Source organism: Aphis gossypii, unplaced genomic scaffold, assembly GCF_020184175.1.
Source record: "Aphis gossypii isolate Hap1 unplaced genomic scaffold, ASM2018417v2 Contig00675, whole genome shotgun sequence".
Lineage (NCBI taxonomy): Eukaryota > Metazoa > Arthropoda > Insecta > Hemiptera > Aphididae > Aphis > Aphis gossypii.
The window spans coordinates 63,136-80,276 of record NW_026083223.1 but is presented as its reverse complement, the minus strand read 5'-3'; the positions used below and the strand labels follow the sequence as shown (position 1 = coordinate 80,276).

At 27.3% G+C, this 17,141-nt stretch overlaps 1 protein-coding gene and 3 pseudogenes across 1 annotated transcript; 2 read left to right on the top strand and 2 right to left on the bottom strand.

Annotated features, from left to right (window-relative positions):
* Positions 1–452: 452 nt before the first annotated feature.
* LOC114126893 (uncharacterized) lies at positions 453–1,741 on the bottom strand. The gene is made up of 2 exons (XM_050209975.1): positions 1,570–1,741; positions 453–1,519 (listed from the first exon to the last, which is right to left on the bottom strand). The coding sequence occupies exons 1-2, from the start codon at positions 1,739–1,741 to the stop codon at positions 453–455; spliced, it is 1,239 nt and encodes a 412-aa protein (XP_050065932.1).
* A 2,742-nt stretch (positions 1,742–4,483) lies between these two features.
* LOC126554997 (putative nuclease HARBI1) lies at positions 4,484–6,928 on the top strand (annotated as a pseudogene).
* A 516-nt stretch (positions 6,929–7,444) lies between these two features.
* LOC126555000 (uncharacterized) lies at positions 7,445–8,932 on the bottom strand (annotated as a pseudogene).
* Positions 8,933–11,274: 2,342 nt separating this feature from the next.
* Positions 11,275–12,275, top strand: LOC126554989 (uncharacterized; annotated as a pseudogene).
* The last annotated feature ends 4,866 nt before the right edge of the window (positions 12,276–17,141 follow it).

Below are 17,141 nucleotides of genomic sequence, written 5' to 3'. Positions count from 1 at the left end.
CTTTAGACAAATTAATAAGTGTAGACAGTATACATTTGAACTCTTTTTTGTAAAATATATGAAAAGTTAAATCAGCTTGAGTACCAGAATTTTCATCCAACCAAGTGGGCTGTTTTCTTGTACGGTGATGAACTTTGAAATCAGATTCTGAATCTATACCAAGATTTGCTGCAAACAAGGTTGCGCTGTCAATCAGATCATTTATTCTTTCTGAATCTGAATTAATATCTTCTAAATTTTTAATTGTAGCCTCTATTAAAACAGCAGCATCAATTACACATAAGCTTTTGTTTCTAATGTCTCGGTTAGTGATTTCAATTTGTACATAATTTTTCATAAATACCAAGGAGACAATGAAGTCAAATGAATGCATCTTTTTATTAATGCCAAATGCTTTTGTCCTAGTATTTCTATCGAATATCTCAGGATGTGAACAAATATATTGTAAAGAGTTACATAGCTTCATATGAAACCCAAACAGCTTTAATGGACTCTGCACGGGCTGTCCATCTTGTTTTGGATAAGTTTCTTAATTGTAATGTATTATCAACATTGTTCATTTGCTTATTCAATACGCTATACCTTTTATTACTAGCTGAAAAAAATACATAAATGTTTTCCAAGTTATCAATCATATCTGACACAATTAAACTAGAATTACATGCATGTTCCAAAAATGTGTTCATCCGATGCGCTTGACATGGAATATAAAAAACACTATGACCAACTAGTTCTGAAAGCTTAGCTTGTGTACCGTTAAACTGCCCAGACATGTTACTAGCATAATCATATGACTGAAATACCAAATTATCTGTTCCTAAAGAATGTTTAGTTAAAATTTCAATAATCTGTTTAGCTGTTCCTAAGACAGTTTTGTCTACTTCTTCAGCTATTTCTAAAAGCCTTTCAATTGCTTTTCCATTGTTATTAACATAACGCAAACAAACTGCCAATCGATCCTTATGAGAATTATCGGGGGTTGTATCAGCCATGACTGAAAATAAACTTGCTTCCTGGACTTCTTTCACAATAATTCTTCTTACTTCATTACTTAGAATATCAATAAACTCATTTTGGGAACGCGGGCCTAAATATGTGACATTGTAAGATCTTGATGATTTTTCATTTATCCAACGGTTCATTAAGGGATTGTGCCTAGAGATAAGTTGAACCATTTGATTAAAATTACCACTAGATTCGTCACCATCTCCACGAAAAGACAACCCTTGCCTACACAATGTCCGTGCTATATCAAATAAAATTATAATTATTTGTTTATTAAATTCTTTTTCTTGTACTAGTTTGATCGATTCTTGTCTTTTTGATCTATTCATAATAATGTCAATATGATTTGACTCTTTCATAAAGTTGCGGTAATCATTTAAAGCTGCTTTGTGTGATAAAGAATTAAAATGCTGTTCCAACTTGCCTAATTTTGCTTTTCCTCGACTTTTCATTTTTTGCCATGTATTAACACCATGTTTTACCCATGCTTCATTTGAAAACTGTCTTCCTAACCCTTTTGAAATAATGAGCACATAAAACAATATGCAGAATCAGTAATCAAACTATACTCTAGCATAGGATATTCTTTTAACCAAATAGGATTAAAACTTTTTTGTTTTGATGGATCAATATCACTGTTAATTGGATATTTTAAAAGTTTAGGTTGGTGTGGACCCAATGAAAAGATATTGCCTTTGTGAAGAAGAAGTAATATCACACCGCCGCCCTGGATCATGTTCAACAAAATATAATTGGTTTAGAAACTGATTGTATATGGTCAGACGAATCTGATAAGTTGTCTAATACTACTTTGGCATTTTTTAAAAAACATTCTGTTTTCAATTTTATTCTATTAATCACTTGTTGACTTTCTAATATAAACATAATTGGATTTGGCAATGTGTCTTCTTTCAATTTTGACAACAAATATTACACTCATTTAAATTTGATACTAAGTCCTCCATTTGGCCAGCACATAACAACCATGATATTTCTTCAGAATTTTCATCAATATTATGTTCAATAACCTGTTGAAAATTCTTTAAAAAATATATATATATATATATATGTAATATATTAATACTATTAATTATTAATAAAACTAGTACCTATTATTATATTTTATATGAAATAAACTAAATTTGAATACATTTTAATAAAATTTAAAAAAAAAACATTGGTTATGCTCAGTTAACAGATACTGGTCCTAAAAAATTTTTGATTTTTGATTCATTCATAACACTTCTAAAATATATTTAAACAAAAATATATTTTGGTATTTTTATGCATTGTGAATGGGCATTATGCATTATTAGATATAAATGTAAAATTATAAATAATAAATCCAATTACTAATTACCTAACAATTTATTTAATTATTAAAATTTTAAAAATTAAAAATTAAATTATTTGTTTTAATTATTAAAATAATAAGTACCTACCTCAGATTTAGAATCAACATATTCTTTTTGGACAGTAGAGTCTGATTTATTTTAAATAGTTTTTCATCATTATTATTAGTGACTGATGAGTTTGAAGAGTCATTTTTCTAAAATAAAGTACATCAATTAAAATAATAAGTATTTATTAGATATATTTTTATTAAAATGGTTTTTTATGAATTTTTAGTACAAAAAAAGCAAATCTTTTTAGTATTTAAGCTATAATATTATTATTACTTGTATATTTTAATATGAATGGATAATTTAGATATAAATATACAGTCATATTAATTGCTGTAATAATAGTAATAAATAATAATTAATAATATATAGGTATGTCCAATGTTCATTATACCAATTAATGATTAATTTGATTTGTTTAAATATCCATAACAATTAACAATACCTCAAACTTAGAATCAACATTATCTGTTTGAACTGTTTGAAGTGTTTGAACAGTAGAGTCTGATTCATCTTTAAATCGTTTTTCAACATCATTATAACTGACTGGTGAGCTTGAACACTCATTTTCCTAACATAAAAAATATAAGAAATTAAAATAATTTGTATTTATTACCATATATTTTTGTTATAATGATTTTATGAACGTTTAGTACAACACAAGTTTACCAGTTACTGAGTTACCTATTAAATATTAGCGATAAATCATAATAATGTATAATATGCTAATAAAAGTACTTAGGTTAATTTTTTTCAAGGTATATTATAAATATTTATTACAAAAAATATCAAGTATAATAAACGACTTACCGGTATCATTACCCGTTTATTCAAATTCCATGTAGCTGCTGCACTTTCGAACGGATTTTTTGGTGCGCCAACATGTTTAATATTTATTCGTTTTCCACGATGTACTTTTTCCTCGTGTTTTTTTTTAAAATCGTCATTAAATTGACTACCACATTCTAAACATTCAACTTTAACACGTTTTCTTTTTCTTTTATTATTAACTTCACTCATTTTTGTTGATACAAATAAAATATAAATATTAAATATGTTTATGGGCAGAGGGCCAGTGACAGAGTGTGGTTAACATTTATTGTGATTTCGATTATAATTACTGATTAGGGTGATATAATTAAAAATATGCTGCAAATAGTATAAACGTTGTTATAAATAAAATTATCTGTATAAATAGCATACATTATATTATGTACATATTTTTATACGAGCTATACGGGCATATGGCTATATAGTAATATATATTAATAAAGACACAGACGGTTGACGACGCGCGACGGTGACGTCCGATACCGTCTCAATAATACATACCCAATCTATTTTTATCACGATTTATCGCTAAAGAAAGTATTAGTATTATTCTTATAATAATATAATAACATATTCTTCATACGTTAAAAATAATAATTTAATATGAATATAATAAAAATAATGATTTTTTTTGTATTTTTGTTTTTGTCAAATAAATAATAATATTTTAATACATATATTATTAAATGTTGTTAAATTTCCGACTCGGTGGCTCAATATCGAATGTGCCGACTGACCAAGTCGTGGGGGGGTGTGACACCCCCCACACCCCCCGCTAGGGACGGCCCTGTGCTGATGTGAACAATGATTTAAACGAATACCACAGTCTACCAGTTAATAAAGAATCTTTGGTTGAATGTGAATTTCAAAAAGACACTGAGATAAACTCAGGGGGTCTATTCTCGAATGTAACGTAAGAAAAGTGAACGACCAAAGCGTACGTAAACCACCATTTTTACGTAGTATATTAAAAAACCGTATTCTTGAATTTTTATCGTACATACGTATACGTAATTATTCGTAGTTCTCTTACGGTTACTTATCCACCATACGAATAGAGTGTTCGTACGTTTTATTATCATTATTTATCTGATTTTATTGTTTTAATCAACACGTATTTACACCTACCAAACAATAAACGTTAATTAAAAGTTTAAAAGTTTAAATTTGAATCATTTTTTTCAGTTCAATTATTTATTCGTTATTTATTTACCTACTTGTAGTGTAAACACCCAATTTAAACGATGGCTTTTCAAGAATTTGAACAAATGTTAATGTTACAGCAATTAGAATTTGTAGAGTTAGACGCAGTAGATAATCATCCTCGTCGATTTTACCTAGCTCAAAATGTTTTTGAAGGTTCGTTCAATATATTATGTCCTTTTTACAAAAATTATAATTAATTTTAAAGAATATTTAAAACTTATTTCATATTGAATATGGTACCTATTGACTATATTCATTAAATAAATTATATATATATTACGGCAGTAAAATAAATATAATATTTTAGAGGCTAGATTTTTGACGTTATTTCCCGGGAAAAGTTAAGAATTTAAATAATATCAGCACTGTAACTACGGTTGTTTGGGACCCCAAACACAGCCTTTATTTAATTGTTAATTATTATTTCTCTTATTTAATTTTAGAACTATCTGATAAACAGTTAATTAAAAAATTCCGCCTAAGTAAAGGGTTGGCTGGTGAACTCATTGAAGTATTAACGCCTTATATGTCTGAACCAACAAGAAAATCGTCAATTTCAATAGAAAGAAAGGTATAATTTAATAAGTAATTTTTCTACGTTTAAAGTAGGTGTAGGTATAGTACCTAATAAAAATTGTCAATCAATTTGATGTACAATTTTAAATTATTAATAGGTTTTGACAGCATTGCGATTTTTTGCAAGTGGATCTTATCAACTTGATATAGGAGATAACAGGTCTTCAGGCTTAAGCCAAGCTTCTGTGAGTCGATGCATAGCTGAGGTCACTGATGCAATGAATATATCTGATGTTGTCAAGCGTTATATCCATTTCCCAGATAGTTTTGAAAAACTTAATACTATCAGGAGAGGGTGAATATTATACCTAAATTATTTAAATATCAAGATTTAAGGCATTAGGTACTGGCATGGAGGGGTCTACATAAATACTTTATTATTTTAATACCTATATAGCCTATAACTGTAATTAAATAATCACAAAAAAAAAATCAATTTAAATGATTTAATACTTAAATATGGGTACCTAATATAATATCGGTCTTCACTCATACGACATACCTTATGTCCTATATCCATAATAACTGAATATCAATAACCTATACAGTTATACTAAAAATGTATAACTGTTTAATAATAATATTTAGATTTTACGAAAAAACTGGTGTACCGGGAGTTATAGGTTGCATAGATTGCACCCATATAGCAATTTTTCCACCTAATTCTAATGGACTATATCTGGAACATATTTATGTGAAGGAAAGGATATCACAGTATAAACACTCAACTAGTAAGTAATAAAAATAGGCACTAAAGTAACCTTATAATTAATACAGTAATAAATTTAGTTTAAATCATAAACAAATAACAATAAATATAAGTTATGAAAAGCTTGAATCTTATTAAAATAAAACAGATACCTTTATTTTTGTACATTCAAAAATAACTTTTTGTATACATGGAAATTCATAAAATTATTATTTGTATGTTGTAACTGAAATAATTACACAAAACACTATTTTTTATTAACTTAATTTATTAATTGACGTGTAAAGTGTAATACTTACCTACTACTTACCTAATACTTACCTGGTAGTTAATACTTTCTTGAATACTATATACTATTACTTTAACATTTCATTAAATTATACAATTCAAGGTTTGTGATTCAGATGCTAGAATTTTAAACGTAAATGCTAATTTTCCTGGTAGTACTCATGACTCCTATATATGGCGTCAAAGTTGTGTATCAACGTATATGGAAAATTTACATAGTAATGGTCATTCATCATATTTTCTCTTAGGTATAAATTACCAATCTTCTCTGTAATTGGTATAAGATACATTTTATATATTCAGTAAAATATCTTCTGTAGGTGATTCAGGATATCCACTTAGATCTTGGCTTTTAACGCCACTAAGTGACCCAGTGCCAGATTCTCCTGATGCTGGTTATAATAATTGGCATACAAGTACAAGGTCTACAATTGAAAGATGTAATGGTATTCTGAAAATGCGCTTTAGGTACATATTCTCTTTAGGCTAAATAAATAATATATAAATAATTCAAACATTTATTTTATTAAATTATAATTAGATGTTTACTGAAGCATAGAGTTTTGCACTACCACCCAGAGAGAGCATCAAAAATTATTATAGCTTGTACCATTCTCCATAACATGTGCATTAATGAAAACATACCTGTTCCAATAAATGAACCTGATGATCCTGCAAATGTCGACTTTGGAATGTATGATGCACAAATTAATCCTGACCCTGAAGTAGGTCAACATTTAACAATTGGTCGTCGTATGCAACAACTGGTCATACGTTCATATTTTACAAGACATTAAAATAAAATCTAACATTAATAAAAATCTATTAAAAATGTCATTATTTTTTGTTATATTATGTATTAATACATTTTATAACAAGCATGCAGTGTCTAATACTGTTAAAAACAAGTAAGGCCCTTTACCCCTTAGTTAGTAATAAACAATGTTTCTTCAAATTTGTGTTTGGTATTCTAATTATTTGTTTTTATACATATTATGTTATTATTAGTATTATAAAATATAATTTATTAATATATTATTAACATTTAACCAGTGTTGGGTAAATTACTTTAGAAAACTATTAAAATTATGTTACTTCTACATTCAAAAGACAAAAAATAAGGCATTATAAATGAAGTTACTTTTTTAAAAATGAATTTTAAAATCAGTCCATAATGACTAATAATATATAGTAGGTATATTATTATTTGTATTACCCAACACTGTATTTAACATATAATAATATATAATTTGAACTGTTAATTCAAAAATAGTTAAAATCATCATTAAACTATCTTAAATATTCTTTTCAAGCATACAATTTAGACATTCAAAGCATACCAACCCTAAAAACATTTAAACTCAATATTTTTATACCCAAGCACCCAATAATAATTAACATTAGATAAAAACCAAAAAGTCAAGGTAAGAAGATTTTAATAAAAAAAAACATATAAAGCATAAAAGTTAAGCAAAGAAGAGAAGAAGAAAACAAATAAACAATTTTAAATAAGCGCTTAACAAGCAGTTAAATTTTATATCTACTTTCCAGACTTTGAGCAATACTCGTTAAAGCTTCAGCTTTTTTTTCCTCAGCTGCAGCAATTCTTTCTAGCAATATTAATTTTTTTTCATAATAATTTGCCTTAATTTTTGTTTTTTTTTTACTTATAGCAGCAAATGATTTTGTGGCAGCAACAGTATTTTGCAAGTTGTTCATTTTTGATTTTTTTTTACCACTATATACATTTCTATGAACAAATTAATTTAATTAATTAGAAAATATGTACACGTTTAATATTTAATATACATTTTTAAGTAAGTATGTAAGAACATTTTATTCCAAATATTAGAACTATACAAACCTAATTGATGGTTGTGATACGGTTGGGCCATTTGTTATAGGGTCATTAGCACAATTATCATCAACCACTTTATTTATTTCTTTCTACACTAGATAAAAGATCTTCAAAACCTTGAGTCAAGCAACTGAGATTAAAGAAATAATTTTAAAAATTACACTTATACGACATACATTTATATATTTTTAAATATAACAAACCCTTCATTCCACATATTATCATCTGAGACATCATTTATCATAGCAGGCATATCATTGACCAATTCTATATTTGACTCATTTAAGCTTTGTGTTGATCTTTTGTACGTTATAAAATTGAATAGTTAATATTAAAATAATTAATAATATACAATTTAATCTAATAATTAAATAAATGTTATTTGTTACCAAATAATTTAATATTGTTTGTTCTTTTAAAACACCTATGGAAATTTAGCATTTTGTCTCAACAAGAATCTAACTAAATTACAATTTACTATAATACACAAGATTAGTATTTAACGTAACATAAGCAACTACATTAATACATTATTAGCCTACAATAAAACTTACAAATGTGGTACAAAAACGAAATATCAGCAGTGCTTTCTTGCACTGAACTATGTCCTTCAACTATTGTCGGACCGATCAGTTCCAATATCTTATTTTCAAACTCACTAAACACTTCTAAATCTACTTCTCCACCATCAGTTTTATTCCTTTCCTTTCTGTTACACCCTGCCTTACTCTTAACATTTGTTTTTAAATCACACCATGTCTGAGTAAGCAAAAAAAAAAAAAAAAAATAAAACTATTAAAAATCATTACACAACTATATAATACAATTACAATATATTATTATACATACCTTTCTCCACTCACTCCAAGATTTATTTGAACCAACTTCAGAGTTTAAAACTTCTGAAATTCTTTTCCACAGCTTTTGTCTCTGTTTTACTGTAGACTTCGAGGTATTTTTCCCAGACACCAGTTCTGGATGTAATACCATGAAGTCTACTAGTAATTTTTTTTGTTTATCTGTAGTATTCGGCTTTCTGTATTTTTTCGTATCCATTGTAGAAAAAACGAGTAAAACAATCAAATAGTACAGTAAAACCAAAAAATGTAATAAAAAAATAATAGAAAAACAAGGAACAATTTACGATGAGTTAAAGTTTTACTGCTTAGTAATCGTCAATCAGTAATCATTAATAATTATTAAAGATAAAAAATATTTAGCCAATAATTCATAATTATAGCTATTATCATTACCATTTACCACATTTATTCTAAAATGCTGTGCCATAACTACGCCGGTCGGCGCTGTGATAACGTACAAAATATTTCAAAAACCCGCCAAAACTTTGATAAGATTGACATTTTACAGAGTTACCAACTACACTTTTAATGATTTGTACGTTCGATTTATTCGTATACGAATTGGTCGTTTAGATTACTCGTATGCTGTTCAAGAATACGAGATAATGAACGTAGACCAGCAAAGGTTACGAATTGCTCGTATACGAGTAATTACGTATACGTTTATTCGATCTTTTCGAGAATAGACCCCCAGATTTGAAAAATAAAGGTATTTATCTATGATATATCCATATTATACACATTTTTATAATTAATATTCCTATTGGATATACAACTAACTTTAATTTAATACATATTTCCAGCTGTTGCTGATGTGAACAATGATTTAAACGAATACCACAGTCTACCAGTTAATAAAGAATCTTTGGTTGAATGTGAATTTCAAAAAGACACTGAGATAAACTCAGATTTGAAAAATAAAGGTATATACCTACTTATTTTATTCTTTTTTTTTTAAAGTACCTATTTATATATTTTGAATATTTAATGTTTTGTATCTTCGCATATTATTAGTTTTATAATAGATTATTGGTATATGCAACTGTCAGATAGTATTACTAACCCTTTTTTTATTCATCATATGTGTATTGTTTTTTTAAAATTGATACTTAATTGTAATTGCTAGATAGCAAAGCCCAATTAAATTTAAATTTTCCCAAAAAACTATTTACTTACCTAAAATTTTTTGATAATAATTTTTATTTTAGATAAGATGGATATGGATATAATTAAAAATGATCCTGCAATTTTTGCTAAAATGTCTTTTTGTCACCAGAAATTAAAGATTACATTTTAAAATTTGGTCCTAGTCAACCGTTACAAAATGATTTACCTAATAAAATATTTTCATATGAAATTAACAAAGAAAAAATAAAAAGAAGTTTTAATGATAAACATTATTATAGAATTTTATCTGATAAATCAAAATGTCATCGTGATTGGTTATCTTATTCAGTAAGCAAAAATAAAATATTTTGCATACATTGTATGCTTTTTGGAACTAATTTACATTGGAAAAATCATGGACCAAAGAAGGATTTAATAAATGGAAAAATTGTTCATTTGCTATTCAAAGACATAAATTAACTCCAGATCATGTAATATCATCTTTAAAGTTTAAGTTACGTCAAAAAAATGGGCCAATTTTACCTTTGATTGAAAATAATAGAAAAACTCAGATAGCAATGAATAAACACGTTTTATTAGAGCTTATAGACATTGTTATATACATGGCACGTCATAACCTAGCATTTCGCGGAACACATAAACCGTATTCAACAAAATGGAAAACATGAAACATCCTTTGTTTCATGGCAAAGACAAAATCAGCTGATAGAAGCTATTGCCGAAGATATATCATTTCAAGTACGATCATTTATTAAAGCTGTAAGAATGTTTAGTATATCAATTGATACTACATTTGATGCATCTCGTAAGGAACAAATATCATTTATAATACGGTAAATAAATACAATTATTATAACTAATATCAGTTCTCAGTTATGTTGTTTATTAGTATTTAATTTAATTTATGTTTTATAGATATGCTGATGAAGTTACTGGCGAGGTTCATGAAAAGCATTATTTGTTTGGTGTCACTCCCATCGCTTGGCTTTAGTAGTAAAACAAGCAGTATCTTGTAACTCTAACGCTGTTGATTTATTTGGGAATTTAGAAACTCTCTATGTGTTTCTTTGGTGTTCAGAAAAAAGAGCAGCGATTTTCAGAGAAATTCAAATTGAATGTAATAATATGGAAGGTAAAAAAAATCCGTTGCATGCTGTTCAGAGAGTTAGCACAACTCGATGGAGTTCTCATTCAGCAGCATTAAATGTAGTTTTAAAATTTCACAATGCGGTTTTAAAAACATTAAACCAAATTAAAGATACCGAAGGAACTGCTGATGTAGTAGTTGGTGCAAGTTGTAGTGGTTTAATATCATATCTTACATCTCAACGTTTTCTTCTAACAGCATTAGTATTTAAAACTATATTTGATATACTTGAACCTGTTACCCGCCAACTACAATCACAAGACATGGATATGCTTATGGCCACAAATATTTTAGATAATATTATTTGCCAAATTAAAGAACTTAGAAATGATTGTTCATTTAAAAGATTACTAAAAAGGACAGATGAGTTTGCTGAAAATATTATTGTTGACTTTTTACCTCTTGTTTCTAGTCGACTGAAACGTGTTCCAAGAAAATCAGGTATATAATATTTTCAAAATAAATATCATTTATTTTTATAATTATTAAGAAAGTATATTTGTTCTAAATTACAAAGTATAATATTAATTTCAGGTGAACTATCTCGGGATGAAATTATATCATGTCCAATGAAAAAATTTAAAATTTAACTAACAGAATTAAGTGGACCTTTTGAAAGCACCAACATAGGGCCCCTTAAAGACTTATCTCTTCTTTCATCTAGACGTATTCGAGAAGTTCAAACTAATCCACACATTGTACCTTGTGATACCTTTGACGCTTTGTGTTCCATGTACACACTAATCGATAAAAACGCATTATTAACAGAATATATTGAATTTTGTAAAAATTTTACAGAAATAGAAAACAGTATTGTACTCCCTAAGTATTTTAACAAAAATGTAACAGTTGATTATGATGATTCCCTAGAGTTAAACGCGTATAGTGATAATAGTATGGAAGATGATTCGTTAAAAATTGTTAATCATAATATAGCAAGTACTAGGGAACTATTATAGTTATTTTGTTTGGCTAAACTAGCTAATATTTTTCCAAATTTATACTTAGTTTTAAAACTATCTATAACATTACCTGTAACCAGCTGTAGTGTAGAGAGAACATTTTCTAAATTGAAACTTATAAAAACAAAGCTAAGAACAACTATGTCCCAAGATCGTCTCGAGAATTTGATGAAAATATCATGTGAGCAAGATATAATTATTAATAATGAAAATGTAATTTTGTTATTTGCAGCTAAAAGTAGTGTTCTAACTAAATGTTTGATTTATTAAATTTATTAGTATATTATTTAATACTTATAATATTGTATATTATGTAATATAATATAAAAGGTTGCATTTTGTTTATATTTTTGTATTTTATATTATCTTTAAATACTTACATATTTTTGTTGCAGGTAATTAAATGTGTTAATTATTACTTATGTATTGGTTGGAAAGGGAGAAAGATAATTAGATATAAATAAAATTTGTGGCAAATTGTTTGTAACAGGTTTCAAATTTGATTAGTAGGAAGGGGTCAGTTTTTTTTTGGGGGGGGGGGGGGGGGTTGTTTAAGTTCCTTGCCATACATTCCATTTTGTACTTCGGCGCCACTGATAAAAACTACCATGGAATTAAAGAAAAACTAATGTTTTCTTTTGTTAAAACATCCAATGTAGAGATACAAAATTCTACATCACTAAATAATCGTTACAATAACAATGGTTTGTAAAATTTAAATAAAATTTGTGAAAAGGGATTATTGTGTTAATACTTTCTTAATATTTGTACATATAGATTATGCTCCTAGTGAGGAGTCAAATAGCGATGAAGAACTTCTATCTTCCATGAATTTTACTTTCACATTTTCTTCAGAGAAATGGAAAGAAATTCAACCACCGAGAGTAGCCTACAAACTAAATGATAAAAAACGACCTTTACAGAATATTAAATATTATGAAGTGTTACTAAAAAAGACTTGGTCTCCTATAATAGCGGCATATTTCTGGATACATACTCGATTGGCATGCTGTCTTTCGTTTCGAAGAGCAAAAGTATCCAGTGGCTCTAATTACGTATCTATCGTTAGCCGTTGTACAATCTGTGAGTCGTATTTTAAGGGCAATGTGTCAGAAAAACTCCCGGAAAATGCAAGGTAATTTTAAATAGAAATAGGTAACCTATTTGCATATTTTTTTCATTAATTTTATTTTAATAATATTCTAGTATTCTATTGTTACATATTTAATTATTTTCTACTTGAACTATAATAATACCTATAAAAATATATATTTTGTATTTTTAAAAAATAATGAAAAAGTTCTCTTTTAAGTTAATAGATTTATCTACCTATACATGTTTATTTGGTATAAATTTGGTATAATATTGTGAAATACTTGAATTCGTCATTTATAAGTTGCTTATTTTCTTATACCTGAATATTAAACAAAAATAAAAGTGAAAATGAAAAATTGTCATGATACGTACTATAATACTTTACATTTATCATTATATCATACTAGGGGTGTCACCGGTTTCCGCCAAAAATTACCTTTCCGTTTTCCGCCAATACCTTTTTCCGCCAAATTAGAAAAAACGTCATTCCTTTTTCCGCCAATTATAAATTATAGAATTTCAAAGTTTAGGAACCCTTACGTATCATAATACTCATAACGATAAACCTATGGTTTATTTTGAGATATAATAGTCTATATTATGGTATATAATATCTTATATGGTGGGTTTTAAAATTTTATACCTGTATGCGTCTTTATCTACGCAGAAAATATTATTTCATAGTTATAGATAATATTATCTAATCTGTCATCTGATATCATGCTGCAATAGTTGGTTCGATTTGTTAGAAATATTACGGTATTGAGTACTGAGTAGTGACTAGTGATGTGTTTTAAGTTTTAGCTACAGTAATGTCTGCACAATTAATTACGAGTAAACGCGAAAAACCACAAATTGTGATTGATAATTTTAAATTTAGTAAGGCATATGAAGGAGTAAATAAAATTCGTTGGAGATGCATTAACTAAGTATGTGATGCAAAAGTATATACAAAAAAAAATTTCGATAATGAAGTATTGTACACGGAAAATGAACACCATCACGAAGCTGTTAATGAAAATACCATAAATCGGCAAATTGTTAATACCTCGTGCAAAAGGAAAGCGATAGAAGACGTAAGTACAAGACCAAAAAAAAATCATTTTACAAGAAATAGTACATAATGAGTGTGCCAAAGAAATAACAGTAAACGACATTAATAGAATAAGAAAAAATATGTATGAAAAGAGACGCAAAACCCTTCCAGCAAATCCAAAATCCATTTCTGAGGTACACCAAGCTTTAAATGTTTTAAATATTGAAACAAAACAAAAAGAAAATTTTCTACTATTAAATAATGAAAAAGAAAATATTATTATTTTTTCGTGTTTCACAAATTTAAAATTTTTGACTTCGGTAGATACCTACTGTTTATATGGACGGGACATTTGATTATTGTACTCGCTTTTTTATGCAAATGTTTACTATTCATGGATTTCAAAACGGTCACTATGTTCCACTCATACTTTGCTTATTACCAAATAAACTAACATCTTCCTATATTTTAGCACTTCGTTCTATTTGTGAAAAATGCAAAGATATGAATTTGATTTTTTCACCTGCAAATGTGACTATTGATTACGAAAAAGCTATTATAAATGCAGCTACTGAAGTTTGGCCAGAAAGTAATATAATTGGTTGTAGATTTCATTTGACTAATTCTTGATGGAAGAAAATACAATCTCTTGGTTTATCAATGGATTATAAAGAAAAAAATTCCGAAATCGGCAAATGGTTACGACACACATTTAGTCTTTTGTTTCTTGATGCGTAGGAAGTATCAGATTGTTTTTCATATGATTTTATGAGTGATCGTCCTGTTAATGAACTATTAACAAAATACTCTGACTACTTAGTTGATAATTACATAGAAGACGATTGTTCTTACCCTCCATCACTGTGGGCTTCGTTATCGGCAAGTTTAACTAGGAGACGAATGCGTGTGAGTCATTTCACGCTGTATTTAAAGATCATTTTTATAAACGAACACCACATATAATACCATGGATTACTGTACTTATAGAAAATATTCAAACTAATGTTTATGTTACTTTAAAGAGTATTAATGAATGTAAAACACCAAGAAAAAATATGAATGATAAACGTAAACGAAATAAAGAATTAATTTTAAAATACCAACGAGATGAAATCAGTAGATATGAATTCGTAAAACTGATGTCAAATCATTATGCTTAATAAGGTTCGAATAAAATATTTAAAATATTATATACTTATATTATATATATTTAATTTTATTTCAACTATGTTTCAGTTTTTTACAATGTGATTTCAATTTCAAGTTTCGGCCAATTAATCAAGCGCTGACATAGTGACATATTGTCATCAAGACAATGCAAATATAAATATCATTTTTTTAATACTTATATCTATATTTTTTAATACTTATTTTGTCGGTACACTAATATCATTACTAATATATAATAAGTAATAACTGGAAAAATATTATTATTTTTTAACTCTATAGTAGGTATGCAATTATTAAATCTTTACGTAAGGGTTCCTAAACTTTGAAATTCTATAATTTATAATTGGCGGAAAAAGGTATTGGCGGAAAACGGAAAGGTAATTTTTAGCGGAAACCGGTGACACCCCATACTAGGCATTTAAAATACAAATTTTCTGTATTAAAAGTTATGTATAGGTTTGACGTAATTTTGAAAATCGTATATTTTATTGTTAAAAATATATAGTGTCCTAAATATTCCTTTTAGGAAGTGATTCTAATATAATAAGTATTCAGTACATTTTTAAAATTTCTAAAAAATAATTTAAATTTTGATTAGTTGCTTTTAAGTTTTAATTTTTAATTTTTATAATAATTTGTAAATGTTGGACACCTGTCTTCAAATTATGATAAAACAATTCTCAAAAATTTGTTTTGTTATTTATTTATTTATTTTTTTAAATATATAAAAAAAATTAATGATTACATTTTTTATTAACCTAACCTAGCCAACAGGAGAAATGAGGATTCCTTGACAGCATTGTACATTATGAAGACTGAAGATGACTTTAAAAGTGTTATAAAATATGTAGGATGTGATCCATTTATTGTCCATTACCATACATATGAACAAATACATCTCTACCGTAGTTATTGTCGTAATGAACGTCAACCAAAATTAATTATTGACGCTACAGGTTCACTTTTAAAACAATTTAAAAAATTTGGTCTAGACAAGACAAACATAATTTATTTGTATGAAGGTGTAGTATACGATGAAAAAGCTGGGCACAGTTTTACAGCCACTAATATATTAACTAACTGAAAGACATACAAATTCATCAATTTGTAATTGGCTAGTGCAGTGGGCTGCGTGTGATGTACCGAAGCCAAGACAAACAGTTTGTGACAATTCTTTGGCCTTATTATCTGCTATAACTCAGAGCTGTACGCAATTTTCTACTTTACAAGATTATGTTAGAATGTGTGCAGATTTTCTTATTAATCAAACTAACCCAGACCCTAATTGGGTACCTAATTGTTTTATAAGAATTGACGTTGCACATTTTATAAAAATAGCGTGTAAATGGGTTCCATTGAAAAGTGTACAAAGGAGAGTTAGGGAAATAATATTTAGGGCTTTTGGAATGATTATAAAATGTCAAACATAAATTGATATCCGTGCTATGCTGCTTACACTGTTTATTATATTAACAAACGAAACTGATGGTGTTAATACAATCACGGAATTAGAAACACCATGTGAGCTACATAAAAACAGATAACTCCAGGCTACCTTGACAGGCTTTCAAGGTAAGACATTTAAGTAATAGTTCAGTATCTACTTATTTGAGTGAAAAATGTTTACTATGGTTATAAATTATTAGTATTTATTTATAACTTATAGTTAAATTAACTTCAATATCTTGCAAATTGAGTTATTTACCAATCATTTCATGCAACGAGTTCCAAAATAAAAATAAAATAAACTAGTAGTTTATTAATTTTTGTAATAAAATACAGGTACATAAATGAATGAATTATAATTTAATCTTATTTAAATAATTATTATGAAAACTAAATTAAGTTAAAATAACTAAATATTAAA

Bases quoted from the DNA above. Each gene is read 5' to 3' on its own strand.
- LOC114126893 (XM_050209975.1), bottom strand. From the start codon at position 1,741: ATGATCCAGGGCGGCGGTGTGATATTACTTCTTCTTCACAAAGGCAAT. The intron at 1,520-1,569 runs GTTTGATTACTG...TTATTTCAAAAG, and splicing joins ATATCCTATGCTAGAGTATA to GGTTAGGAAGACAGTTTTCA.